Source organism: Manihot esculenta, chromosome 8 (assembly GCF_001659605.2).
Source record: "Manihot esculenta cultivar AM560-2 chromosome 8, M.esculenta_v8, whole genome shotgun sequence".
Classification (NCBI taxonomy): domain Eukaryota; kingdom Viridiplantae; phylum Streptophyta; class Magnoliopsida; order Malpighiales; family Euphorbiaceae; genus Manihot; species Manihot esculenta.
In genome coordinates this window covers 1390187-1417995 of record NC_035168.2, presented here as the reverse complement: position 1 = coordinate 1417995, position 27809 = coordinate 1390187, and the positions used below count along the sequence as shown (strand labels likewise).

The 27809-nt window shown below is 36.2% G+C and overlaps 5 protein-coding genes across 9 annotated transcripts; 2 read left to right on the top strand and 3 right to left on the bottom strand.

The window, feature by feature from the left end:
- The first annotated feature begins 259 nt into the window (after positions 1-259).
- On the top strand, positions 260-3286 carry LOC110620752 (E3 ubiquitin-protein ligase RZFP34). The gene is given in 11 exon segments (XM_043958932.1): positions 260-588; positions 847-982; positions 1111-1188; positions 1876-1907; positions 2008-2085; positions 2323-2350; positions 2438-2482; positions 2485-2563; positions 2659-2728; positions 2842-2883; positions 2975-3286. Coding segments are annotated over 7 exon segments (456 nt in total). The 5' UTR covers positions 260-588; positions 847-982; positions 1111-1188; positions 1876-1907; positions 2008-2040; the 3' UTR covers positions 3122-3286.
- LOC110620750 (alpha carbonic anhydrase 7) lies at positions 3251-4888 on the bottom strand. 2 transcript variants are annotated; one of them, XM_021764595.2, is made up of 7 exons: positions 4768-4888; positions 4444-4667; positions 4241-4350; positions 4025-4139; positions 3715-3879; positions 3553-3606; positions 3251-3453 (listed from the first exon to the last, which is right to left on the bottom strand). In XM_021764595.2, the coding sequence occupies exons 1-7, from the start codon at positions 4862-4864 to the stop codon at positions 3379-3381; spliced, it is 840 nt and encodes a 279-aa protein (XP_021620287.1). In that variant the 5' UTR covers positions 4865-4888; the 3' UTR covers positions 3251-3378. The 2 variants fall into 2 exon arrangements, with proteins under 2 accessions (XP_021620287.1, XP_021620288.1); XM_021764596.2 differs by having other exon boundaries at positions 3553-3601.
- Positions 4889-12912: 8024 nt separating this feature from the next.
- LOC110620749 (probable pectate lyase 12) lies at positions 12913-16035 on the top strand. Its single transcript, XM_021764593.2, has 5 exons — positions 12913-13361; positions 13716-14176; positions 14543-14985; positions 15066-15274; positions 15746-16035. Exons 1-5 carry the CDS (start codon positions 13231-13233, stop codon positions 15954-15956), a joined length of 1455 nt encoding a protein of 484 aa, XP_021620285.1. The 5' UTR covers positions 12913-13230; the 3' UTR covers positions 15957-16035.
- A 1889-nt stretch (positions 16036-17924) lies between these two features.
- On the bottom strand, positions 17925-21104 carry LOC110620138. Of its 2 annotated transcripts, XM_021763739.2 has the most exons (4): positions 20838-21097; positions 20653-20763; positions 19430-19498; positions 17925-18288 (listed from the first exon to the last, which is right to left on the bottom strand). In XM_021763739.2, exons 1-4 carry the CDS (start codon positions 20979-20981, stop codon positions 18238-18240), a joined length of 375 nt encoding a protein of 124 aa, XP_021619431.1. In that variant the 5' UTR covers positions 20982-21097; the 3' UTR covers positions 17925-18237. The 2 variants fall into 2 exon arrangements, with proteins under 2 accessions (XP_021619431.1, XP_043814658.1); XM_043958723.1 differs by lacking the exon at positions 19430-19498 and having other exon boundaries at positions 20838-21104.
- A 1271-nt stretch (positions 21105-22375) lies between these two features.
- Positions 22376-26553, bottom strand: LOC110621794 (serine/threonine protein phosphatase 2A 57 kDa regulatory subunit B' beta isoform). Of its 3 annotated transcripts, none has more exons than XM_021766097.2 (2): positions 24931-26549; positions 22376-22963 (listed from the first exon to the last, which is right to left on the bottom strand). In XM_021766097.2, exons 1-2 carry the CDS (start codon positions 26089-26091, stop codon positions 22640-22642), a joined length of 1485 nt encoding a protein of 494 aa, XP_021621789.1. In that variant the 5' UTR covers positions 26092-26549; the 3' UTR covers positions 22376-22639. The 3 variants fall into 3 exon arrangements, 2 of the variants coding, with proteins under 2 accessions (XP_021621789.1, XP_021621790.1); XM_021766098.2 differs by having other exon boundaries at positions 22603-22980; positions 24931-26552; XR_006351694.1 differs by lacking the exon at positions 22376-22963 and adding an exon at positions 23193-24729 and having other exon boundaries at positions 24825-26553.
- Positions 26554-27809: the final 1256 nt, after the last annotated feature.

The window sequence follows — 27809 nt, the reverse complement described above, 5'->3', positions numbered from 1 at the left end:
AATAACAAAAAATCGATCGTGGTCCAAGTTCTATGTGTAAAGTTTAGATGGTTATCATAAGTGATAATTTTCTCCTTATCCATTCTTGAAGTTGATGCTTTTATTTCATTTCTAGCAGCCGAAGATTTATTTATTTATTTATTCCACAAAAATTAACGCTACAACATTATGTAACACGTGATAAACGAACAGCCCTTTGTACTTTCTCGTCGGATTATTCTGACCATCCACTCATTAGCTGCCAAATGGCAAAGGGGGGGAATTAGCCTTCTCCGGGGACCAACTCCTCGTCAGTGAATCCTACAAATCTATCCACATTCTCTAACCAACTAGGTTTACAAATTGCAATTCCAATTCTATACAAGTCGTCGTTTCCACTGTCATTTTCCTTCAAATGCCACTTTTACCATGCTTCGCCCACCACCCTGGAATTAGATTTCCGTTTCCTATAAAAGCAATCACAGCTCATCTGGTTTCAGACACTAACCTCAGCTTTTACGATACCTAAAACCCAAGAAACAGGATATTTTTCCAATTTCCCAAGAATTCGATTTATTGGCCGTAGTTCAAGCAACCTTAATTTCCCTGGTACGTAAAGTGCCGTTCTATTTCATGCAGTGCAGTGCCTTCCACGTATCTTTTTAACATTTTGCTTCCGGATTATTTTGTTTTTTGAAACATAAAAACGAAATCGTTCAGTATTTTCCTATGTCCCCATGATCAGACATCCTCCTCCAAACCCCACTGTAACTTCGATTTACCCGAATTATTTGGGTCCCTTCTTTTTTATTTTGCCTGGCGTTTGATTTTGTATCGAAATGGGAATTGAGAGCAGTTTGATTTCAGGTAAAAGATTAACACCTGAGGAATCGAAACAGATTCTGTAGAAGGACAAGCTCATGGAGAGTTGTTTTGAGGCTGGGATGTTGAATTTTCGCCATGAAGATGCGTCTCCACTGGATCTTGGGTTTGTGCATTTCGGGTATGCTTCAATCTCTTCATTTTAACAATCAAGCTTTTGGAATTCTTCAATTTTCCATGTTTTCCCCCTCACGTCAGCTTTGAATTGGTGTTTATTGATTTTTACTTTTTTTCATTGGTTGCTCGCAGTATAGAAGGAGATGTAAGATCAGAGCACCTTGTTGTGATGAGACATTTGATTGCAGGCATTGCCATAACCAAGCAAAGGTTAACTCTTTACTTCTATGATTTATCTGTTTATAATTAGCATCATTTCCTCTTCTAGTTTCAACTGGAAATTATTCTTTTCAGTTGAAAGGTGTAATTTTTTTCTAAAAAAATAAAATAAAATTTTGAAGCTTACAGTCAATGCTGTTTTGAACAGAACTCTATAGAAGTTAATCCCCTTGATCGTCATTACGTTCCTCGCCACGAATTGAAAAGGGTTAATCATGAATTTCTCTCATATTTTAAACTTATTTATAGCATCAAAGAATTATGAATTCTGGTAATTTATTTCATATATTCTTTTCTTTTGATAAGAGGAATATGAAAAATAATGGGGTAGACTTCAGCATATTACCATCTCATTGTTCCTTTTTTTTTTTTTTAAATCACTTTCAAAATGATATTTAAATGTTTGTTGTCATGAAAAAGAGTAATATGTTCTGTCATAATATACAACTTTTTTTCTTTTCTTCTTTGGAAAAAAAAAAAAAGATTTTGGATAAGGTTCAGCGTTTTAGCTTTTACTTTTCTGTTGGAATATTATGGACTCTCCCTTTCTTTATTTTTCTCTCCCCACCTTGAGGACTTGCCCCACGTCGTTTTTCTTTTTCAAGTTCTTTGATTCCTTTATTTAAATCAATATAATAAAGAACTAATTCATCATCACTATGTTACTATGTATTTCAGGTCATTTGTCCTTGTGTGGCACAGAACAAGATGTAAGTTTCTTCTTGAATCACAAACTAACAAGAATAGCAATATTCCCAGGAAATTTTTTTATTAAGAATGGGGTTTATATTTTTCATGATGCTTCCTCAGGTTCAGCAGCACTGCATCCATTGTGGGGTTTGCATGGGGAAGTATTTTTGCTCCAAATGCAACGTCTTTGATGATGATGTAAGCTTCTGAGACATTTTTCTTGTTGAATATTTTAGCTTGATTAGTGTTAATTCGATGAATGGTTTTATTCTGCTAGATTTCTAAGCAGCAGTACCATAGCAATGAATGTGGAATCTGCACGTTTATATCTTTGCACCAAATATATTTTTTTTTCTTCAATCATCTGATGTTGTATGCTTTATATTGATCTTTTCGTAATTTTGCGTCATTTGGCATTGCAAAACTGGAGGGAAGGAGAATTTCTTCCATTGTAATAGATGTGGTAAGATTCTCAACATACCAGAGAAATTGCTACTCATGGTGTTTGCTGAATTGCCTTAATGACTAAATGGGACCATTTTTGTTCTAGGATGTTGCTATTCAATCTTGTTGAAGGATTCACACAACTGTGTGGAAAGAGCAAAGATATTACTGTCTTACCTTGTGGACACACTATACATTTGGAGTGTGTTAAAGAGATGGAGCGGCATTTCCAGTAAGTTTTTCGGAGCGATAATTACATGTGCCATTTTGCACATACTACAGTAATTCTTTTGGCTCCTGGTATTTATATTGAGAGTTCTCCGACAGGTATGCATGTCCTGTTTGCTCAAAGTCATACTGTGATATGTCTCGTGTGTGGGAAAAACTAGATCAAGAGGTAAGTCTTATTATGATAAAGCGAATTTCATTGTAAATAAAGAACCATGTGCTTGTTCCTGCTTGAGTTTTGTGCTTTATTTGTCGCTAAATTGTGCTGTAACCAAAATACAGGTTGCTTCAACACCTATGCCTCAAATGTATGAAAATAATATGGTAAGGAAGAGGATATACCATTTTTACAAGTTCTGCAAGAGACAACTTTTAATTCTTCAAACAGTAATGTTTCTTGTTGATCATTGGTTAGGTTTGGATTCTTTGCAATGACTGTGGGGAAACATCGGAAGTGATTTTTCATATTGTAGCACACAAGTGTTTAAGATGCAATTCATACAATACGAGACAGACACGAGGAATTCCTACGTCTTGTTCATCTGGGTTTGAAGAGATGTGAGATGAGTAGCTTCTGATTAATAGTTGTTCTTTCACATTTTAGTAATTTATAATAATTTGTCTAAAATATCTGGTCATGCTTTTTTTTCACATATTATTATTAAATGACTTAAACTAGTAAAAGTATATATGGAAAATAAAAATTAATATTTTCTTGAAATTCAGACACATAATTTGAAATATAAAAAAAATCTCTAAAACAACAATCATTGTGGAATGAAGGTAGTACTTAGCACTGCTTCCATGCATGGGAGGTAATTATCCCTCTGCTCCAAAGAGCTTGATCTCTCGTTTGTTGATTGGTTGAACTGGTCTTGCATTTCTCTCTGCATGCTGCAAATTAAGTTGATCTCCAGTGAATTCTCTTCATTTTAATTTTTTGTTTCTTTTATAAAGTAGAAAAAAAAATAATCACCAGCTCTAATCACTTACATCATGGACAGCCTCTCTGAGAGCTTTAACTTGGTCTTCTGATACAGTCCTTATCTGGGTGAAGTTTAAAAATTGGTGTTAATGCTAGTTATCTTTTTATTTTGAAGCAAAGAAATCAAAGTAAATTAGGTTAGTGAAGGTGGGTAATTTTATAGACAATACCTTGCTGTTTATGGTCCAAATAACAGCTTCAGTGCAAGGAGGAACAGTGAGGGAACCTAAATATCTGTAATATTTCTTGCCACCCATTTTGATCTTCCTTGGATCTATCACTCCCATCTCTCTCTCTTGTTTCTGATCACTCATTGAACTAATCTCTCTCAGCAACTGTCAAAAAGCAGAAAATCATCAATTTTGATATCTAGATGAAATTCAAGCATCTTGTAGTTTTAATTCAGTTTGATTTTTGTTTTGATTTTAATATCACTTGTATTTAAAATCAATTCCAATAGTTGTATTATGAGATTTCTACCTTGGAGAGGAAAACATCTGGTGGACCAATCTTGTATAATTGACCAATTACAGTAATGTTGTATTTCACATTTGGGTCGGTGTTTACATGGACCATATGAAGCTCCATGTCATACCTAGTTAATTAACCAATTAATTAAAAAAATAAATAGGACAATTTCCATGAAACTGTAAATAAAATAAACCCATTTTATAATCATTTAGAGAGGACACAGACCTCCTGCCATTGATGGAGTGTTCAGAAGGAGAGTGCCAATGGCATTGTTGCAGAAAGTATTCATTCCCATTTATCTCTATTGATCCAGCGTTGTGTGCCTCCCACTGAAGCTGCATGAGATCAATACCCAAATCCAATTACTATGCCATTAATATAATTAATTTTTTTTCACAAATAAAGATTTAATTTAATTTCCAAAATACCGAAATATCATGGCCTCGATTCTTGAGTACAGAAGAAAAAGGCTTGTAGTTCTTCTTGAGTCGTAAAGACTTTCTGATAACCTTAACTCTTCGATTAGACAAATCAATGGGAGACTGCAAATTCCCAGAGTTGCATGAAGCCCAGTCTTTATTAAGCTCTCCCCAGCGTTCTGGTCCTTTCTCACTCCCTGGAGTGTAATCGAATTCCCTCTCATCTTCCACCTCTGCATCACATAATCAATCTCAAATACCCATCTTTAACCATCACCACACGTAATTAACAAACATGATTAATATTAAGTTGTTGCATTAATGGATTATTACCATTTTCTTGAGCTGCATGACATGAAAGGAGGAGTAGGAGGAAGACAAAGATTAGAGCAGCAGTAAAGAAGAGGTAGTGATCTCTGTGTTGGTTCATGTTTTGATCAAAATCAAAGAGAGATTAATGCAAAATATTTTTAGTTTTGGGTTGAGATTATTTCTACGTATATATAATCAGAAGCTGAGGCGTTGTAGGTATAATTAATATTATTGCATTCAACGTTTCCCTTTGCAAACGTCAAGAATCAAAGAGAAAATGCTCCACTATTACTACGAAATTGATGTGTCTACTTTTTTCTTTTTGAGTGAAAAAAAAATTATCACTTGCAATTGTGAATAGGTTTACACATTTATGCTAAATTTTATTTTCTTAATTTAATATATTAAAATAAAAATAAATTTTTTTGTTATTACACATATTATTCTATCTAGGTTCCTATAATTTTTTAAGATAATTTATTTATTAATTTATCAATATACCCTATTTACTAAGCATAAAAATAAAATTAATTGGTTTTAAGAATATTTAGTAATATGCTTTATGGTCTTTATTTACTTACTTTAAAAGGTCCATGACTGCTGAATTCAGACTAATTCTTCTCATGATGGAGTGATTTTTATTTTTATTTTTACTATAATCTTTTAATAAAAATGTAATTTATTAAATAAATATTTTAATATGGAATTTAGGAAAAAAAACAACAATGTGAACATCATAGTTGAATCTGCTTGGAAAATTTACGCGCATGTTTTGACCGTCAAATGACGAAAGTGAGAAAATAAATTTAACTTTTGACTGTTGAATTTGAAAGCTTGTGTAACTAAAATTATTTCTCCAAATTCAGAGTAAAATTAAGGAAAGCTCTCCTTTCAAGTCAACCAGCTTTGACCAAAACTCCCAATAATCTTTTATTTTTGCATATAATTTATAGTTGCATTGAGAAGAAATTGAGCAAACGCGTTTTGGTCGTTAAGCTTCCAAAGAATCCAAACCACCAACTGTAGAACAATCTAGACTCCAATCAATAAATTAAATATGATAGATGAATATACTGTATTGATAAAAATCTGCCCATGGGTTTGATAAGCTTACCCTATCAAATTTTGTTGAAGTGCTCCATAATTTATATAAATAATTATATAATATATGCCATGTAATCTCCTAGATAGCTCTAATAATAATTAGATTTGCAATGATTTTTGAAGTTCCTTCCACGGCGATGTGCTCTTTTACTATTCACAAATTAATACGTGGAGTTGCACCATTACTTCTTGCCCATTACTCCACTAATCTATCTAGACCTTACAGCAAACTCCACGATCAGATTTTTTCTTTCTTCTATAAGAATCCCCACATCTTCTTCTAGCTGCCTTCAAGAAAGGCCAACTCCATTAAAAAAATTTCTCCATGAGGTTCTTAGCCGCCTTCCTGTTTCTTCTTGTCATGGCCAACTTCAGTTTTGCCATCAACAGGAGGATGATGATGAATGGAGGTGAGAAGTCGGCGTCTGTGATGGAAATCAAGCAAAATGATAATAACTCGGAGGTGAAGAAGAATTCAGATGTGGGTGGTGAGCCTGAATTAATAAATAACCATCACAACATTCCAAGGCAAGCTTTCGGTGGTTATGATAACAATCAAGACGCACCTCCGGGCACCCCTTGAATAGAGGACCTTTTATGTTGCCCTTAATGGGTAAGTCATAGTTTAATCGTAATGAAATTGTTTTCAGAATTATAAGGTCTTGAGTTTTAAGTCTTGTTTAGTTCATGCTTTGCAGGCGTTTTTTTTTTTTTCCAAAGGTGTTAGGATTATTTCCAAGTTTTATCTTTCCACAATGCCTTTTTTTTTTTAAATTTTAAAAAAAGAAGGTAAATTAGAATGCATTAAGCAGACAGCAATTAAATCTAAGCATGAGGCCCAAAGTCCAACAAAAAAAAAAATAAAGACTAGTGAACTCAAGTGGGTTAGAAGTTGGAAGTGTAAATAAATAAAGAAAGATTATATTATAATAATATTATTTAAAAAAATGTTATAAACATTCAAGAAGAGAATGATGTGCTTTAAACCCTAAACCATGGATAATTATGAGAAAGTTTATTATAATTTGCGGAAATGGAGGGAGGATTACACTCAAAATATTCCTTTTGCCCACTTTATCTATCACTATTTAATAAATTATTTTATTAAAAATTATTATTATTTTTTTTTTTTGAAATAACAAGAAAACTTCATTAATTCAAAGAGAACAAAAAAATAATATGAGAAGGAGGGATATCAATCCAAACTCCTTGACCTGACTCAGAATGAGCCGATGTTGCTAGAACATGAGCGACATCATTCGCAGATCTATGAACAAAAACACATTTTGCTTCCTCATAACTAGATAGAAGCAGTTTACAATCTTGAACCAAAAGGCCAAAAGACGATAAATCATCTAACAAAACACAATTAACTGACATCACAAGTACCTGAGCATCCAATTCGAAAAGAACTCGATCCCATCCACACTCTTTAATCCAACTCAATGCTTCCCGGAATGCTATAGCTTCAGCACACTTTGCATCCATCTGGCTATAAAAAGAGCCTGCTCTAGCAGCCACAAAACTCCCATCATCCTTCCGGATTACACAACCGAAACCTACCGAACCTCGTTGCAAGCTTAAAGAGGCGTCAATGTTCGCCTTGATCCAACTGTGTGGCGGAGGAGACCAGATCGGGCGAGCCGGGTCGACAATGGTGCTTACTGAGGACACGACCCGGGCTGCTTTCCATTGCTGCAAAAAATTCAGAGCCATGAAGAACACACCACTCGCAGTCTGACCCTGGCCCTTCCATACAACATTGTTCCTATTTTGCCACAAAGCCCATAAGATCATTAGCATAAGGGAGGCATTTTCCACAGAAGCAGAAGAGAAGGCTAAAGAAAACCACTCATTTAAAGAAGATGCAGAAGGCGCAGGCCAACCCAACGGCTAGCTTAACCAGCAGCTGCGGGCAAAAGGGCACTGAATCAGAATATGCAAGACATTCTCAGGGGCTACATGACACAACGGGCATGAAGGATCAACTGGGACTCTCTTGGACTGAAGTGACGAGAGGCAAGGGACAACATTAACTAGAGCCCGCCAGCAGAAATTGAGCACTTTTGGGGGAACTTTAGCTTTCCAGAACCTTTTCCATATCTCGCTCCCTTCCCTATGTTGAAAGCCATCAACCAGGAACCTATATTCACTCTTAACCGAATAGTGACCTTTGGACTCGAATTTCCAGCACCATGTATCAGAACACGATGAAAGACTAAGAGGGATGTTCAAAATACAACTTCTATCTCTTTCGTTGAACATCTGTGCAATTAAACTCTCGTTCCATCTGTGGTTAATTATGAGATCTGAAACAACAACTCTAGCATAGTTCAAAGGAGGGGTTGTGGAAACCAGGGACTCAGGCAGCTCTCTCAACCAGGGTTGCCCCCAGACTGAAACTGACTGACCATTCCCAATCCTCCAGTAAGCCCCAGCTCGAATCAGACCCCGAGTTTCCCATATGCTGCGCCACAAAAAACTAGGGTTACTTCCCAAAGGAGCTTCAAAGAAAAATTGTGTCGAAAAATAGCGGGCCTTAAGGACACGAGCCACTAAGGACTGAGGCCTGTTGATAATGTGCCAGCCCTGCTTCCCAAGCATGGCCAAGTTAAACTTATGAAGAATTTTGAAACCTAGCCCGCCATCAGATTTGTGCTTTGCCATTCTGTGCCAACCTAGCCAATGAATACCCCGATTTTGATCCGCCCCCTTACTCCACCAATATCTAGTCATCATGCGTTGCAGTTCATCACAAAGAGTCCGAGGAAGTAAAAATAAGCTCATCACATAGTTTGGCAAAGCTTGGAGGACTGTTTTCAAGAGAACCTCCTTACCTGCTTGAGACAGTGCCCGATGCTTCCAAGAATTCAGCCTTTTCCACAATCTATCCTTAACAAAACTGAACACTTCCCTCTTATTATTCCCAACATGAGAAGGAAGTCCTAAATAATTTCCAAAATCTGGTTTCTCCTCAACCTGAAGTACTGAGCATACAGAGTCCCGAAGAGCCACAGGAGTGTACCTACTAAAGGAGATAGATGATTTCTGAAGGTTTATCACCTGTCCAGATGCATTTTCATACATGCGAAGGATACGCTTGAGTTCCAAAGCCTCCTGAACACTTGCTCGGAAGAAGATCAAGCTATCATCTGCGAAAAAAAGGTGAGAAATCTGCGGGCCACCCCGAGAAACCCTATACCCATGAAGGCTTCCACTGCTTATACAATTTTGCAGGAGACGGGAAAGCCCCTCAGCACAAAGAATAAACAAGTACGGCGATAAGGGGTCTCCTTGCCTCAATCCCCTTGTAGGAACAATAGGGCCTAACTCCTTGCTATCATGCAGGATCCAATAACGAACAGTGGAGATACAAGAGAACAGCAAAGCAACCCATTGTTGCGCAAAACCCAGCCGAAGAAGCATATCCCGAATGAAACCCCACTCAAGTCTATCATAGGCCTTGCTGATATCCATTTTGAGGGCCCCAGAAAACTCTTTTTTCCTTTGATGCACTTTAAAACCATGCAAGGCCTCAAAAGCTAAGATTATATTATCCTGAATACTTCGACCAGCAATAAAAGCACTCTGACTCTCCGAGATGATGGTGGGCAGAAGGGACTTAAGCCGATTAACTATCATCTTAGTGATGATCTTATAGACCATATTGCAGAGGGCTATAGGATGCAAGTCGCTCATTCGCTCAGGCACAAACTTCTTTGGAATCAAAACTAAAGCCGTCTCATTCAACTTTAGAGGAATAGACCCGGAATGCAGACACTCAATGCAAAAACTAGATACATCATCTCCTATAATATCCCAATACTGCTGGAAAAAACCAGGATTGAAACCATCTAGCCCAGGGGATTTATTAATTTTCATGGAAAAGGCTGCAGACCTTACCTCATCACAACTGTATGGCGCTAAGAGAGAAGCATTATGATCATGTGATACCAACGTCGGGACACACTGCAAAACATGTTCAGAATTACAACTGTGGGAAGTAAAAAGAGTCATAAAGTAATCAGTCATCACACCCTCCAACCCCGAATTCCTGTCCCGCCATACATTTGAATCATCCAGCAGTTTGACAATCATGTTTTTGCTTTTTCGAGCACTGGCAGACTGGTGGAAAAAACGAGTATTAGCATCACCCTCCTTAAGCCAAAATTGCTTGGCCCGCTGCTTCCAGAAGATCTCACGGAGATTTAGGAGGTGAAAGAAGCGGGCTTTAGCTCGTAAAAACTCAGTTATATGTTCCTGTAGGCGAGAGCCACGTAAACGGGACATGATAGTAAGGCACTCATCCATCTCCACTTTGTGCTTAAGACGAAGATTTATACCCCAAGATTTGAGAGCAGAACGACAAGCCTCAAGCTTACCCGCAACATCCATGTTAGAAGAAGACTGCCAAATGTCAAAAATAAGATTCCGGCAACCGGTCTCACGTAGCCACGTATTCTCAAAACGAAACCAGTGAGCATGACGCTGTTCCACAAAGCCTTTAACTACAAGCAGGATAGGCAGATGGTCAGATGTAGAGAAACCCATCACTTCAGCTGAAGAATTAGAGAACCTGGCACGCCATTGAGCATTAGTAAGAACACGATCCAACTTAGATTCCACCCAACTACCACTGTTTCTGCTATGCTCCCACGTGAACGGGTATCCTGTCATAGGAAATTCCATAAGACCAGAATCACAAAGAGCCTTTCGAAACCCATTGATCAAGCGTGGAGGTTGGGGTCGACCACCTCGCTTCTCAGATGGAGAAAGAATATCATTGAAGTCACCCAAACACACCCAGGGCGCTTCAAGATGAGATGCCAGCATACGCAGTCTCTGCCAAGACAAGTGGCGAGAGCCACGATCAGCTTCACCATAATACCCTGTCAAGCGCCAAGAACCAACACCATCCATGCAGATTTCTATATCAATATGATGTTGCGATGAACTTAAGAGAGAGATAGAAGAGACTGACCTCCACAATAAAGCCAACCCTCCGCTATGACCCAAACTATCCACACTGAAAAAATCATCAAAGCCCAACAAACCTTTTATCTCATTCACCCTAGCAGAACCACATAAAGTTTCAATCAAGAAAAGAAAGTTCGGCCTCTTAACCCTGATCATCTCTTTCAGGGCCTGAACTGCTCGTGGGTTGCCAAGCCCACGACAGTTCCAACTAATACAACTCATTGTGATCGGCGGGCCTGAACCCCAGGACCCGCCGCTACTCCATTTTTTGACTGATTACTACCTGCACTGCTTGAACCGTGTACCACAGAGGACCTCTCCCCAATGACCTTCTTGTGATCGGGTCCTATACGTCGCCGTTTAGGATCAACAATGGTTACACCAACTCCCAAACCCATAGCTTGATCCTCCCCAACATCAAGATCCTCTTTACCCCTTTCCATATCATGATCATTATAGACCCCCGCATTTGGAGGCGGATTCAGTCCGCTATCAGTGGAATTACCAGAATTAAAACTCGACTGACCTTGGATGCTTTGCTCCCCTCCTCCTCCCTGAAGCCATCGGCTGCCAAGACTCTGAGGGCGTCGATGATTGGCACGTAATTCCGGCCCAAATTTTCGAACCACTGGCGCATTCCCAAACTTCAGAAGCTCCCTGCAAAATTTCTCTGTATGATCAAACAGTCCACAAATGAAACAGAAATTTTCTTTTTATCTCTAATTAATTGTATTTAATAATATTAGTTATTTTAGTAATTAATTGTAATAATTTACTAAAATTTACAATAAATAATTTTTAGAAAAAAATAAAATATATATTTTTATATCCGTTGATGTGTGAAATGATATTAATTAATATTTAATCTATTCATTAGTAACTGCATATGAATTTTGAGCAAAAGGGTTGAGTAAGGCTAAACCCTAAGGAGCCTAAAGGGTAACGTGGCCAATCATGACGCATCAGCATGATTTTCGGCGGATAATCGTCAAGCAGGCTGGGTCACTCAATACTTAGAGTCAAAAAGCGACTCTTCACCTGCGAGGGAGCACTCCTCTCTACTAATTCCGTTTAGTTTATCACCCTCCGTGATTTCTTTTTCCAAAAAAGATTGTTGTCTCTAAATTTACAATAAATTAAATACAATTAATTTTAATTTTAATTTTATCAATGCGCATACAGCTCTTAAGAATTATGATATAATAAATTAAAATGAGAAGAGAACAATTATTATATACTATAATCTCTGTATATTACAAAATTGAGATGATAATTTAATGTATTTTCTGATAAAATGAACTTAAAAAAATAATGCGGGCCCTCTGCTTCTGTAGTGTCCTTAGCAAATTTATTCTTTAGCAGACATTTAAAAAAACTGGCCCAGTTTTAGTTAAAGAGAAAGAGGGCGATTGTTTTTATTATTTATTTATTTAATTAAATAATTACATATATTTTATTTATTTATTTATTAAAAGGTAGAGTGAATTGCTTTGCATGTTGAAGAGGAAAGGAATATGCTCATCCCAACTGAGGTGCTTTTCAAGAAAATTTCAAAGATGGAGATTCATTTTGCTCCTACTGAAAGAATCATGCTTCCTTTTTTTCCTTTTTTTTAGAGAGAAAGGAGAAAAATAAAATCATATAAAAAATTGATATCGTATTTTTTTTAAGGCTTTTAAAAAGAAAGCCATATAAATGGATAAATTGGAAAAGGGCTAAAAAATTGCAGCTATGCTCCTGTATACAAAGTTGATCCAATGGCTCTTTGAGTGTTTAACTTGAAATGAGGATGACTTCTGAGTAGACGTTTTTCTGGCTCCATTGTGACTTTTGAGGTCTTTCACCACCTAATGGATAATGTCCTCTTATATACAATAATTTTTTTTTATAATAATTGATTATAGTAAATTCTAATATAGCTAAAACCTCCTTATTACATCCTTCGAAGAAAATTGCAAGACCTTTTTCCTCGAGATGGGCCTTATGCTTTCCCTTCTATCAGTGCAAAGCACAGTCTCTCTCTCTCTCTCTCTTTCTCTCTCTCTTTTCTATCTCTCACCGCTGAAGTGGATCCCAAAAGGTAAGTAGTTGCCATAATTATAAGTGAAGAGACCAATAAGTATAGTGAAGAATTGAAGGCTGCAGATAGAAACAGAGTGAGTGAGTGAGAGAGAGAGAGAGAGAGGAGGATCAAGTGATATCCTTCTCTACTCTACTCATACAAGCATAATTACAATTAAGATTAGCATTTTCTTTTCAATAATCACCAGCTCAAACTCTCCAAGATGCATCTTAATTACAAAGCAGCAAGTGCATCTTCAAACCTGGAATAGAAAAAAAAGAGAAGTCCCACTTTCTCTCAAGAGTAGAAATCACCACCCATTACTCTTCTCTGGAGCAAAAATGCTGCTCATGAACTGCATTGTCCCGATTCTTCTTCTGAGCTTATTTTCTCCACTTGGATTAGCGATGCTCAACCTCACTTTTCCAAATCCTCACCCCAACCCTGAAGAAGTCGCTCAAGAAGTTCAAAGGTACAATGCTGCTTTCATTCTGCCTGGCGCCTGCACTTTTCTTCCTTTACTTGCACATAAGTTGATTTCCACCCACACATTACATTATGTACTCATTTCTTCACCTTTAGTTTCCTTTTTGAAATCCTGGGTCTTCTGCTGCCTTAGTTAATTCAATGGTTCCTCCTACTAAAAAAATCCAACCAAACAGACAATTTTCACACTTTTTAAGAATTTGAAGCCTGCGTTTCATTTTAGCTACTAGCATTCTGCAGCAGACAGCCATTTATGATCCTGCTGGTTGGTAGGTGAATATCTGCAGTGATTTTTATTTCGTTATGTTTCTCAATTATTCTTCTCATGTGTAAACTGCAGAAGAGTAAATGCTTCCATGTCAAGAAGGCAGATGCTACAAATATCTGAAAAAGACCAATCCACATGCTTGACAGGTAACCCAATTGACGATTGCTGGAAATGTGACCCAGACTGGGCCAACAACCGCCAGAGGCTAGCCGACTGCGCAATTGGGTTCGGTCAGTATGCATTGGGAGGCAAGAATGGTGAATACTACATAGTCACTGATTCCTCAGACGACGATGCCGTTAACCCAAAACCAGGCACTTTAAGATATGCAGTGATTCAGGAAGAGCCTCTATGGATTGTGTTTCCAAGTAATATGCTGATTAGGCTGTCGCAGGAGCTCATTTTCAATAGCTTCAAGACTCTTGATGGACGTGGGGCCAATGTGCACATTGTGGGTGGTGGCTGCATTACTCTGCAGTATATCACCAATGTTATCATTCACAATATTCACATCCACCATTGTGTTCCTTCAGGTAAGATCTTGCTGATTTTGCCCTTTTTTTTTTTTTCTTCTTTCTAATTTTCTTTTTGGAACAAATGCTAGTACTAGTACACACACCCATCAATCACAATACAGAAAATTTGGTGGTGAGACATAATAGTTACTATAACTTTATTTTTCACAAAATAATTGAAAAAGAAAAAAATAAATTAAAAAACACAGTAATCATCAAAAGACACATAAGTTTAGAATCCCTAAATCTGCGGGTGGGTCTCTAGAAATCCCAAAAGAAAGTCCAAGTTTTCACATTTCAAGTTTCTTTTTTGGACTTTTAAACCCTTCCTATTTTCATGTTTCCAAAATTACCCCTAATATTTATGATGTTTCAATATTTCAGGAAATACTAATGTGCGTTCAAGTCCAACGCACTATGGGTACCGCACAAAATCGGATGGTGATGGGATATCAATCTTTGGATCAAAGGATATATGGATTGATCACTGCTCACTTTCACACTGCAAGGATGGTTTGATAGATGCAGTGATGGGATCAACAGGGATCACAATATCAAACAACTATTTCTCCCATCACAATGAGGTGATGCTGCTGGGTCACAGTGATGATTATTTGCCAGATTCTGGGATGCAAGTGACCATAGCCTTCAACCATTTTGGTGAGGAATTGGTGCAGAGAATGCCAAGATGTAGAAGAGGCTATATTCATGTGGTGAATAATGATTTTACAAGATGGGAAATGTATGCAATTGGAGGTAGTGGGAATCCTACAATCAACAGCCAAGCCAATCGCTACACTGCTCCTGCTGATCGCAATGCCAAAGAGGTAACTAAACCAACTGTTCTTTCTTTATTTTTTTTTATGCAATTGTTCCGACTGAGTTCCAAAGAGAGGGAGTTTTGCAGGTAACAAAGAGAGTGGACACAGCAGAAGGAGGTTGGAAGGATTGGAATTGGAGATCAGAAGGAGATATATTGGTGAATGGAGCATTCTTCGTAGCATCAGGGGAAGGATTAGAGGTTAAGTATGAAAAAGCTTACAGTGTCGAGCCTAAGTCTGCTGCTTTTATTGATCTAATCACCATGCATGCAGGCGTCCTTGGTGTTGGTGGAAGGTAACTCTCTCCCTCCCTCTCTTTCTTTAGTTTGTTTGTTTTTTTTTTTTCCCTGTTGGCAGGATGGGGTTTTGATGGCATCCAGCGTGGATCTCAGATCATCATGTTTGAATTTGAGATCTCTCAACTCTGGAGATAAGTCAGTGCGAACGAGCTAAAACCCATTGGTCCTTTTTTTTCTTTAATTCTATGCCTTTTTTCTTTTGCTTTTAACCACTCAATATGCCCTACCAATTGGGAGTTGCCACTAATGGTCCCATCTATCTAATCAAAATCCAATCCAAGCATCCAATGCAACCCATACAATTTCTTATTGGCTTGAGCTTGATTTTGAGCTTTGCTTGTGTTGCTGGAACTAAAGCCGTCTACTTAGGCACTAACTACAATTGTTTAGGCTTCAAAAAGTTCCTAGTATGAGTTTTTAGAGACTCCAGTTCCTAATATAAATGAATTATATTTATTGATGAGCAGGGACAACAACCTAGGAATGTGGAGCACTGGAGCTAATGGTGTTGGTGGTGGTGGCACCGGTGAAGATTCCGGCTACTATTATTTGGATGACTACTCAGGAAGCAGTTCTCCATTGCTACCACCCTCTACCTATGGTCTTTTCACCATTTTCATTGCTATGTTTTGCTTGATTTCTTTTCACATTATGATAGCCCTTGTATCAATGTTATAGCAAGCCTGTAGTTGTGCTTGCTTTCAATTCACATCAGCTTCTGCTGGAAAAATGAACTGTACATTATGTTTTTCAACAATTCTTCCAACATTAATTCCCTTCTTAAAAATTTTGTTAATTCAACTGAAACTTACATTAACCAAACCAAACCGAAACCAAATCTATATCAACATGAAAACATTAATTAAAAAACTGATAATTCTAAGATTAAAAAATCTTGATAACATGGAAACATGAAAAACTAATAACATAGAACTAATTCATATGGCATATTGTTATAGTAAAACAAAAGTGAAACCTGAATTCAATCTAAATCTATGTCATCATCTAGAAAACTGTTAGTCCAAGGAAACGTCAAAGGAAAATTGGGATCAAAGAAATCTTCAACTCCATGAACAATAACATGCCTGTCATTGTAAATATTCCATTCTGTGATTCTAACATCATTAATCCTCGCATGTCCATACTTGGGAACATCAGTCACCAAGAGAGTGTTGTGATTAATGTCCAACGTCAATAGCTCTGAGCCGCTGGTTAGCCATCCTAAATAAAAATCTTCTCTGGCAACCTTGGATATCACAACCTGGTACTCGAGTCTCATCCAACCCTTAATGCTCACAGCTTCATCACGAGGAACAAATATAGTGATTGTGTTGTTGTTGTATATGGCGATTTTATCCTGTGGGAACTCATTAAAAGGGATGATCGAGGGTAGCTGTTTCTCAATGATCAAAGCCATAATCTTGTAGCCAGCATCCCAAAGGGCTTGCTTAATCTTGTGAAGCTCTATTATTACCTTGTTTTTTGGTGGGAAGAAATAACTCATGAGATATTGTCCTTTTCGTTCTCCTGATGGAGGATAGCAATCTCCAGAAGGGAAATTTGGCCGACCAAGCCAATCGCATTCATGGTACCTCTCGCCAAATTTTGCAGATGAAATATGATTCGTCTGAAGGAGCAAGATAAGTAAAAAGGGCAGAAGAGAGTAGAGGACAGAAGCAGACGCCATGAGATTAATTGTGGGATTAGTTTGCATGCATGCGTTAGATAGACAAAAGTGACGGTTAACGTGTACATATATATATATATATATATATATATATATATAGGGTAGAGTTTTGAGTTGTTTAAACCTCAGAATTTAAGATTTTTCTGATTGGACAGAAATCACATCTACTACTGGTAGGATTTTAATTAACTGATACAACTTATCGATCAAAAGATCAAGGTAAAGAGAAGTTTAATGGAATCATACTTCATAGAGTTAAAGCTTTATCATGGCACTGGCTTGAATTTATTTTATTCTAAGTTTATACGCACTGGATATACATCACCTTTTTCTTTAATAAAATAGTTTTATTAATAGAGCCAGGAAAAAACTTAAACATGATAGAATCCAAACTAAACTCAATCATTTGAATCTAGACAGACATACCCAGTCTAGAATAAATCATGCAAAGAAAGTTTACAACCATTAGATATCACTTCCTACCGTAAGACATCCGAAGGTGTGTGGAATTGCAAATCTATGTTTCAATTTGCCAATCCAGAATTATGGAAATTGCAAATCTATGTTTCTATTTACCTGGATCCTACATTGGTTGCAAATAGGCGTGTAAACTCGGATAAATTTTAGTTTCGATTTAAATATGCGCGGAAGAAGGGAAAGGGCTGCCATTTTGGTTGTGGGATTAGACTGCGTAGCTTAACAAGAGATAGCTTATACGTAAACTGGAATTTTTAGCTTATTATTCTTCATAAAGGTCGAAGAATTTTCTGATATAGCCGATCAGATAAAAGCAATATTAACCATCTTTCTTGCACCACAAAGCCAATTCCATAAACTCATCTGATATCAATTAGCTGTTTCATAAGATCAGATCCTCGAAGAAACTGACTGAATAATTATATAAAAGTAGTACAGGGAGAGACCTACAGAAGACTATTGATCAACACAAAAGCAGTGGATAATCCTTCAAGACAAGAATCAACTCTATTGAAATATAACTGCCAAATATTCCATGAAACAAACTTTAACAAGGAAGAAAACAGTATTATGAACCATAGAATAAAAAATAACACTGAAGACAAAATCCTCTCCTCATCAACGCCATATAGACTCTCATTCACCAACTTTGAAATTATTATTAGAACTAAAATGAGCACAAGTAGACACCATAACTGGAGATCTTATTTATAATCACTCTGTTTCCCAGGGTTGTGATGATCTTGAAAGTCCCAAAATTGTATTTGCGTGCAGGAAACGGAAAATCCCAATCGACTAGCGATCAATAAATGATTTGTTCATGAGGTTGACTGCATCATCCATAAACTGTATGTGGAAGCAAATTGAAACTATAAATCAGGAGATGAATAGAAGCATAGTTTTGCAATTTCCATAATTCTTACCTTTTATTCAGTTACTTCACCCAAAATTACTAAAATAAAATAAAAATTCCAAACGAGAAAAAAATTTGGTTTGCTTCTTAGGTGTAAGCAACAGTCATAAATCACCAATAAAAGAGAAGGTATCCAATCAGGTAATACTTGTCATCAACTCCAGAAAATGTGACTTCAGTTTGAAGCTTTATTGAGGAATTAAATGGGAAAAAAATGCCTCTTTTAAACAAAATTCCAAAACATGGGCTTAGGGTAATCATCAATAGTGTAAACCACTCTGCATACAGCAATAAGAAGAGATCTGAACTATAACAAGATCTATAAAGATTAATTCTAGAATCTTAATGTTTAACTCAGTACCAGGTTGTTTTGGTAACAAGGTACCACCAGGAAGTCTTTATACACCCTCAACACTAAATCCAGGAAATAGCTAAATGAATGAGGCTCCTCCACCGGCCATGATCACATCTATTCAATAGTCAATATGGCACTGAAAAAAAAATGCTAATTACCCATTTGTGGCTGAGACATTTGAAATTGACACAAGTGAGAAACTGTAGTATTTCTTCAAGCTGGTGTTTTCCTAGGTATATGTTAAAAGATTAATCATGAGATTGCTGTATTATAATTAAATCAGTTTTCTCTTGCCATTTATTTTTATATAAATGTACCATTCTAATGCCAAATTTGGTCACTTAAAATAGGTGGCATGTTTCCTAACATGCCCCTGATTTCAGAATTACAATGTCCTATGACCATGCCCATCTTCAGACTCCAGGTTCTATTCATTTAAAACCACTAGGTCAGATCTAGCAATTATAAGGGATCAACAATAGCAAAGGTTATGTCCTTTGAACCAAATTTGTCATGCCAAGCAACAACAAAGATTATGTCCTTTAAACCAATTTGTTATGCGCCCACACCTAGTAGGGTATGCAGGAATCATGACTGCCCAAACTTAGTAAACATGGTTCTAACAACTCTAAATATATATGTTTCACTAAGATTGAGTATACCTAGAGCATAATTGCTAAAAATAAAACCAAGCTTTACTAAAAAAATAAAAGCATTACCTTTCCAAGCAATTTAAGTTCTCGTCCAACAGGTTCCATAAATTTGAGGTCAACATCTATAGGCCAAACCTGTGCACATTAAAAGGCATGAATAGATATCTAGATAAACAGTAGAACAAAATTGACCTAAAGGTAAATGCAGAAGATTTTTTTGCAACAAATACAACAGGAAAAGAAAATACAGGATGGGGAGTTGGCAAGCTTATATAAAATGTGAACTCAATGAAATGCACATTTTTCAAAATAATTACTTCCCAGACAATGAAAAAAAATATATTAAGAGTATAAAAAATGACCTTCCTTCTAGGATAATTCAGAAAGCATCTAATGGCACCTTACTGAGCAAAAGATTAGAAAAATTCTGGTTGTTAACACGCAGGTGCAAGAGAGAGAGAGAGAGAGAGAGAGAGAGAGATTAAATGAGAAAGAGATTAATGTCTACTGGTGCCAAAGTTCCTCCAAAATGAAGAGAACAAGCAATCGACCAGTTCATGTGAACAATAGCCTATAGGAAGTTCATAAGTGCACATCATAAATTTATGGTCATCTTCTAAAATTAACTTAAACCATTCAGGCATTTACATATGCTTAGTGCACAAACCACCATCAATTATCTTAGAAAAGCTGAAGCATTATACTCATAGACAACCCCTAGCCCAAATTCTATGCAACAAGGACATAATACTAGTGTGCTTGAAGCATTATATGTCTATTCGCAATTCCAAAAAACAAGAAGCAATAGTTGAAATGTGAGGGTATGCACCAGCTTGTAGACAATAACAAATGCTTTGATTGGAGTTCCTCACACAAAAGCTCGACTTTTGTAATGTGGTAGTACATGAATTAGCTCATAGTTAGCACACAAAAGCATGTTTGGACAAGCATAGTGAACCCAGAAAAGAAAAATTCAGACCTCCAGTAATGATTGCATTTCATTGCATTCTACAAACCATCCCAAATTCTAACAAGATGTATATAGGAATACTGACATGCAATTTTCAAAATTTCAGTCCTCTTTTATTAACTCCAAAGTTGTAATTTAGGAAATTAGGGAAAAACAACAATTATGAAAAAGAGATATATATTTGCTTAAAGAAGATAAAGAAGTAAAATACAAGACACCACTATAAAATTAATGATATCCGTCAAATTATCATCAAAGGAAATGAATTTTCAGCTAAACTAATGCAAGACCACAAATTCAAACAAAAAACCAAAAATACCTTAACACCAAGTAGGCGAATGGGAGTAATCTGGCCAGGGACAATACAATCAGGACCGGCGGCTTCCACCACGGCTTCGGTTGCCAAACCAGTTCCGACTGGGTTGGGGTGCTGCAGAAATCGCAGGTTCAAAAGACGAGAAATGGGATGTAAATAGAAGAAAAAAAGAGTAGGAAGAGAGGAACCTTCATGACGGAGAGGGCGTAAGTGGAATAAGGGGTTTGAGAGACTCGGAGAACAGGAGAGTGATGAATTTTGGGAAGGGGTTTGGAGGATGAGGCCCTCCATGGAACATCTTTTTGAAGCGCAGCTCCTCCCTTCTTAGACATGCTTCTTCTTACTTCTTCCTCTTCTTCGAATTGTTTTTTTTTTTCCCCCTTCTTCAGGAAGGCCAAAGCGATAAATAAATGGATAAATCGCTGGATTATGAAGTTGCTCTTCTCCTGCTCCAGTCCCCTTGTGGATTTTTTTTATTATTATTTTAAAAAGAGTATTTTATTAGATCCTTTATTATTTTATCTAAGAATAATTATTAATAAAAAAATATGACTTTGTAAAAATAAACTGTTATGATAAAAGTTTTATATATGTATATATAACGTCCGGAAATTTCTTTTTAAAATTTGCGAGTGTAATCAGCATATTATTCTTAACGGTAAATGGTAAATTTGAGTCTATTTCAAATGTTTATAAATATAATCATCATATAAAAACTGATCGTCTGATAAAGTTCTCTTCATATTTATATACAAACTATATAACTTTGTTAATTAAAAGGTGTACTATCTTCTTTATCTAAGTTTCACGGAGAGAAATTCTTTATCGTTTTTTTAGAGTTTTCCTCATATCATCTATCACATGCCGAAGTACGTTCTTCCGTTCAATAGTTGATTTAGCTCCTCACCATCAAGTAGGATGTATTTTTGTTTGGATTTGGTAGTTTATTTCTGCAGCTCTAGGCATTGGTTGTGAGAGTTTTTTATTTATATGCATTTTGTATATTGTTTTTGCCTGTTTCCTTGGTCTTGCATATTAGTCTTGGTTTGTTGCAAGTGGGTTCCTCCTTCCGACATGACCAACAGTTGTGTGGTTGCGTTCTTGCCAAAAATCTTTTTGAGTTAATGATCGACGATCTGTTCTGGTGACATGCAATATTTTGTAGAGCAATTTGGAGGGAAGTTCTTTCTCATTAACAATAAATGGTTGGTTTATCTGCAGGACGCTAACTACGCCTGTTATTTTTTAGACTGATTTAACCCTTGATGAACTCTGCCACACCCCCCTTAGTTGTCCGACTCACTAAGGTGTTCGTGTTGTTGTTTGTCTCTTTAGCGCAGCTCGTTCTTGGATTTTAGGCTGCCACGATGTAGAGTTTATTTATTGCTTTGGCGCCTCTCCTGGCCTTTGCCTGCCTGACATTGTTGCCGTGAGACAAAGCATTTCCATATTGTTGCAGAAATGCACTAGCAACCTCCTCTTGCTCTGGATCCTTCTTTCAAGTCATACCCAGGTAAGAGATTAGGATTTATTTTCGTTAGGCTTTTGAGCCTTATATGTTATGGACTATAGTGTATAAAGCTTAAGATAAATAACCAACAGCTGAACAAAGCTTTTATTATTTTTCAACTCATAGAAAGGCCTAAAATTTCCATATCTTCATTAAATTAAAAGAAAAAATAGTAGTTCTAACTTTAAGTAGTCTATTGTAAAAACAAATAAGAGCTAATAAAAAAATCACAAGAGATAATCACATATCATTCTTCATGTGCAGCATATTACTAACGAATTCAGTGACATATTAAATTACATTTATGGCTGCTATTTCTGATATCTTTGAGTGGATTGAGATATAAAAAATATAAGATAACAAAAAAAAAGTTGCAAAAGAATAGCACCAGAATGGGGAGGGGCTTCTATTATCTTGCATCCACACGTCCCTTCCTTCCTTTCTTTTTCCATGGTGGGCCATCCAACCCTGAGAAATAGGTTAAACAGAGACCATATCTTCTCCCCCTTTCTGTGCTGCTACATCAGCCAGCATCTTCCACGTCGTTTCCCGCTGCTCCTCCAGTTCTTTAGCCCTCGACTCTTTCTCTTGATACTGCTTCTGACACATTTCAAACATCTCTGCATCCATTTCCAAAAACATTTTCCGAACGTTAACTGTTAGTCCATGAACTGCCTGGTTCCAATGACTTTGGATATTCTTCTCCAATGCTTCAAAAATAATTGGTAATACGACACTTCCATTCTGCGCAATCAAGCTCACAATGTGTTCATTGTTCCACAGAAAAAGGGCTCTTTCTGCAACCTGCAACACAAATTTGCCTAAGCAAAATTTGAAGGGGAAAAAGAGATATTACATTGTTGACTACAAACTAAGCTGAAAAAAAAATCAATTTTATATCTGGTCAGGTTCCTCCTCCAAGAGTTCTTATCAACTGCGTAAAGCATTAACACATTCAGATATGCAATTTATCATGACTCTCACAGTCTCACACCTCAGAGGCTCCAAAAGAATCAAATCATGAAAATGTATGACACGACTCATCTCTCATCCCCCAGAGTCTCCAAAAGGGTACATTTTGTTGAGCAATCATAAGAAACTCTGGAAGAAGGCCAGTTCTAAGTTTTACAAGGAAGAGCTTCGGAGAAAAATATGGAGGCATGAAAAGAAGAAGTCTAGGCAAACAAAGAAGTAAGCTCATGAGATCATAGAGGAAACATGATGATTCACAAAATTATGTTTTAAATTTGCCATCTGTACAGATCGCGTGATTATGCATCCATCTTACCACACCCCCACTCCCAAAAAAAAAGGGTGTTGGAACAGTCAGATCAGAAAGTCAAATCAAGATTCTGTCATAACTAAGCAAATTTCTCTGACATAACTGCAACAGACCATGAAGCTATACAGCTTAAAAAGAAGCATAAATTGAATGCAAAAGAAACACTGATTGAACCAAGGAATCATATAGTTAATACAATACAGAAAATTTCGACTGAACAAAAAAAGCTCAACACAGTCAGACATGCATCATATTTGATTGGTCTCAGTTGATCATAATCTGTTGATTAAAGGTCGCAATTTTGAGAACAAGATATGAGACAGAACAGCAGTTATAGCAATAAAAGGAAAAGGTCCACTAAGATGTGCGCTGAAAGGCAAAGGGATTTATCAAGCCTACCCCAAGTGGATTTAAGATAACAAGTCAGATGGAACAACTGATAATCTAAAAGTAGAACGCAATTCAAATCTCATTCATTACTACATCACTATACCTTTAAGAAACATGCAAAAGCCAACAACAAAAGGAAAGCCTACAAGGATAATGAACACTGCCAAATGCATATGATCAAGAAATTTGAAGTTCCAAATAGAAACAAAAAGCAGGTTAAGGTTTTGGCATCAATAAATTGACAGTTAGATGACATGAAAAACCAAATAACACCACCACATCCTGTTTGGCATTGAGGTTGGCAGGAGCCACAAAAGCGCTTTTTCAGAAAAGTACTATTTGAGAAGATGTTGAAAAGTACTATTTGAGAAGATGTTGAAAAGAGAAGTTTGGAACAAGCAAGCAGTTCTATTATTTTGGTGTCATTGTGATTAAATTATGTCAAAATAAATTTAATCAATTTTTAATGTTTTCTAACTAATACATTCAAGGAAATGCTTTTCTCAACAGTAGCTCAAACAACAATGTCATACACTCTATTGACTAGATCAGCAGTTTTGGGTCATTTCCATGTCAACTGCAGGATTAATTTATGAAGGAACAAAACCACATTCATGGCAAGTAAAAATTCTATAAACAAAGAAGACAGCTCCCCAAAGGAAAATTTTAAGCAGCATACTTTCCCAAAGAAAAAAATAAGAAACAGCTTTCTTTTTATTTCACCTCTCCAATGCATTAGCAACAACAAGAAGGAAAGAATGAAACTAGAATGTCCATCACACTAGAGAGAGTGCCAACCACAATCAATAGAATACAAGAGAATATCAATTCAATGCATGTCAGCAATAACACCAGCTAACAGGCAATGTAACATTGTCAGGCATAAATCAAAAGGTGGAATTGTGTGACATAAGAAAACAAACGAATAATTAATACAATACACACATAAAACAGAAAAAAGCATGTCTACACTTTCGCATTTTGGATTTCAAATACAGAATATCCCAAAGAACCACTCTAACCAAAGTATCCAAGCTCCAGCAAGCTAAACTATGTACTTAAAAGCATAGCTCTGAAGAGAGACGTTAACATTCCAAACCTGAAAGTGGGAGCTAGTGAGGCAGCGAGCAATCTGTCTGAATAGAGGAACCATGCAGCGCTGAAATTCTGCAGATTGTGTTGCCTCCAGCACTTCTTCAAGTTCTCCAAGGAAGAGAATTTCCTTCTGACAATTAGTCAGAGGCCAATACTTCAACAAACCCCTTATGACTGTATCTGCAAGCTTGTAATCCTTTTCAACAAATTGGACAATACAATAAGAAAGCTGCTGATGGTACAAAGAAATTGGCTTTGGTTTATGCAGTGGTATAAGCGCCCTTACAAGAAACAGCTTATGCTCCTCTTTCATTGGCAGTGCAAAACCGTTTATAATACTTCCTAGAATCTCCAATAGTTCTCCTATCCCACTGTGCCTCTCAGTCTCGTGTATAAACCGATAGAATATATTATTTATTGCTTTCCTAATAAATGGGCGATGCACCATAAATTTGCCATAAATCCTATGAAGAATCGTCTTCAGATACTCCCTTTCACGCGGATCCTCAGAATCAAACAAATCCAGCAGTTTCAACACAAAAGAATGATCAATATACTTCTTGGCAACCTTCGTGTCTGTATCTGAAGAAACAACATATCTTAAGAGAAGCTCATAAACAAGCTGCAAATGAGGCCACGAGGGTTCCAAATAAGGTTCATCCTCTTCAGGATCTAAAGCTTCTTGCCCGGTGGTCTCATAGGAAGCTGGGGGCAAACTGCGGAATATATTCACCGAAACCATTCTAATCATTTGCTCTTGACAGATTTCCGTGATTTTTCCCGAGCCTGATTGAATAAAATCGACCAATTCCAACAGCGTTTGTCTCTTGATTTCCTTCTCTCGGACCGATTTTAGCGTATCGCTGAAATCCAATTGGAAGCAACAGACCTGAAGCTTTCGGAGAAACAGGTTTTGTCGCTCCGATACAGGCACATCCCGGAAAAGCGGAAGGGCCTCCATCGAATTCATAGGCGGCGGAGCCGTAACCGTCGTGCCAATGTTGGGAGCTGCAGGGCCAGGAGCTGTCCGAGACGCGTGGTTAACCACCACATTTGATGCAGGTCCTGACCCAGGGTTTCGGTTCCCCGGTGGCCCAAATCCATAATCGTTACCATCAGATTTAGAGGGCTTTTTGTGCCCACCCTTTATAATTTTCTTAAACATTTCTCAATGCGAACAAGCCCTAACCCTAAAATCGATAGCTCTAATTTTTTTGAGCTGGGGATAATCGGAATGAAATCGGGCTTTGGTGGTCGGTGGAATTTCGATGGATGGATCGGCATGCATAGAATAATTAGCCACCCTCGATAAAGGATCGAATCAAATGACTGATCCAGCCATAAAAAATCATAAGCAAATGGATCTAAAATAAGAATTAGAAAGGAATTGTACCAATTTGGAAACCGAATCGCAGCATAGTCTACCCTGACGCGAAGCCAAATAGCGAGTCATTTGAAACGAATAGCCGGAATGTTGACAGGTGATCGGACGGTGGAAAATCCGACGGTGACACTGCGAAGAGGAAAGAGAGAGAAATAACAAGAAATACGAATGCTAGGAGAGACGGAAAGAGCAAAGGAGAGAATTTTAGAGCGACAAGGACGAGAGAGGGAAGAGATAATTACGGAAAAGAAAGATTATTGAATTATAGATTTAATAATAAAACTTAATTTAATTTAGCTTTTTTTAAATATATTATGTATTTATATTAATAAAAATAATGTAAAAATATTTAGTTTTGATATATTTAAATTGATTTAAAAAATTATAACAAAAATAAAAAAGTAACTTGTGTTATAATATAAATTTTAATTATTTAAATTATAAATAAGAAAAATGTTTCACTAAATCAAGCAACTCTTTAGGCATCTAGCTACTAGATGAAAGAGGAAGAACACGGAAAAAATGACATAAAATCTAATAATTCTCAAAAGTTTAAAATCTAATTTGTCAAACAACTATTTCTATTTTAAGTAAGTACATATGAAATATATTCATTTATCTATTTGATTATCGATTATAATCGAATGTGTAAATATTAATATTTATTTTTAAATAAAAATTAAAAATTAAAAGAATAAAACATTTCAAATTTATTCAGATATACTTATTATCTAGTATAAATGTTATTTATTTAATATATAATTTGTAATATATATAGATTAGAAAATTATTTTAACCAGGAAAAATAAATGAAATCTGTGTATGTGGATAATATTTTTCACAAGTGCTATAATTTTTTAGTAATCATTTGCAATAATTTATAACCATATAGATAAATTTTTTTTTAAGAATAAATAACTATGTAGAGAAACTTAGACGAATAAATAATTATTATTATGTGGCATCGTCACTATTTGATCATTTATTTAAATTATAATCCTTGGACTTTTCTTCAAATGTCTCCATCTAATCTTTTATTTTATTTATAGAAAGAAAAGGTGGTGGCTAACTCAAATCAATTATGATTTTTATATTTTAAAATTTATAATAAATTGAGACTAAATATATTTCTATCTGTAATAAAAAAAATATCAAAAAGTTATGATTTTTTTTTAAATTTTGTTTTAAAAGTTGGAATTTAATGTTGAATTCTACATTTTTACTAGAAAGCACTGAAAACTAAATAATTTAAAAATAAATATATTTTAAAAAAGGGAATTTGTCTTTGATGTGTATAAATTAAATTTAAATATAGAATAAAATTAATAGAGAGAATTATGTATTTCCCTTAATATATAATAAATAAAATAGAGAGTCATTGCATTGAAATTTCAGAAAGTAGTCATGCACAGTGGGTATTACATGTCTGCGTCATTAGACTTTTAACTTAATGGCAGCATAGAATTTCAAAACTGAAATATACGAGTTTAAATTTAATT

Bases quoted from the DNA above. Each gene is read 5' to 3' on its own strand.
- LOC110620750 (XM_021764595.2), bottom strand. From the start codon at position 4,864: ATGAACCAACACAGAGATCACTACCTCTTCTTTACTGCTGCTCTAATC. The intron at 4,668-4,767 runs GTAATAATCCAT...TATGTGATGCAG, and splicing joins TCATGCAGCTCAAGAAAATG to AGGTGGAAGATGAGAGGGAA. The intron at 3,454-3,552 runs GTAAGTGATTAG...CTTAATTTGCAG, and splicing joins TCAGAGAGGCTGTCCATGAT to CATGCAGAGAGAAATGCAAG.
- LOC110620749 (XM_021764593.2), top strand. From the start codon at position 13,231: ATGCTGCTCATGAACTGCATTGTCCCGATTCTTCTTCTGAGCTTATTT. The intron at 14,986-15,065 runs GTAACTAAACCA...GGAGTTTTGCAG, and splicing joins CTGATCGCAATGCCAAAGAG to GTAACAAAGAGAGTGGACAC. The intron at 15,275-15,745 runs GTAACTCTCTCC...ATTGATGAGCAG, and splicing joins GTCCTTGGTGTTGGTGGAAG to GGACAACAACCTAGGAATGT.
- LOC110620138 (XM_021763739.2), bottom strand. From the start codon at position 20,981: ATGTCTAAGAAGGGAGGAGCTGCGCTTCAAAAAGATGTTCCATGGAGG. The intron at 20,764-20,837 runs GTTCCTCTCTTC...CGATTTCTGCAG, and splicing joins ACGCCCTCTCCGTCATGAAG to CACCCCAACCCAGTCGGAAC. The intron at 19,499-20,652 runs GTATTTTTGGTT...TAATGTGCACAG, and splicing joins TTCGCCTACTTGGTGTTAAG to GTTTGGCCTATAGATGTTGA.
- LOC110621794 (XM_021766097.2), bottom strand. From the start codon at position 26,091: ATGTTTAAGAAAATTATAAAGGGTGGGCACAAAAAGCCCTCTAAATCT. The intron at 22,964-24,930 runs GTTTGGAATGTT...TTTGTGTTGCAG, and splicing joins TCACTAGCTCCCACTTTCAG to GTTGCAGAAAGAGCCCTTTT.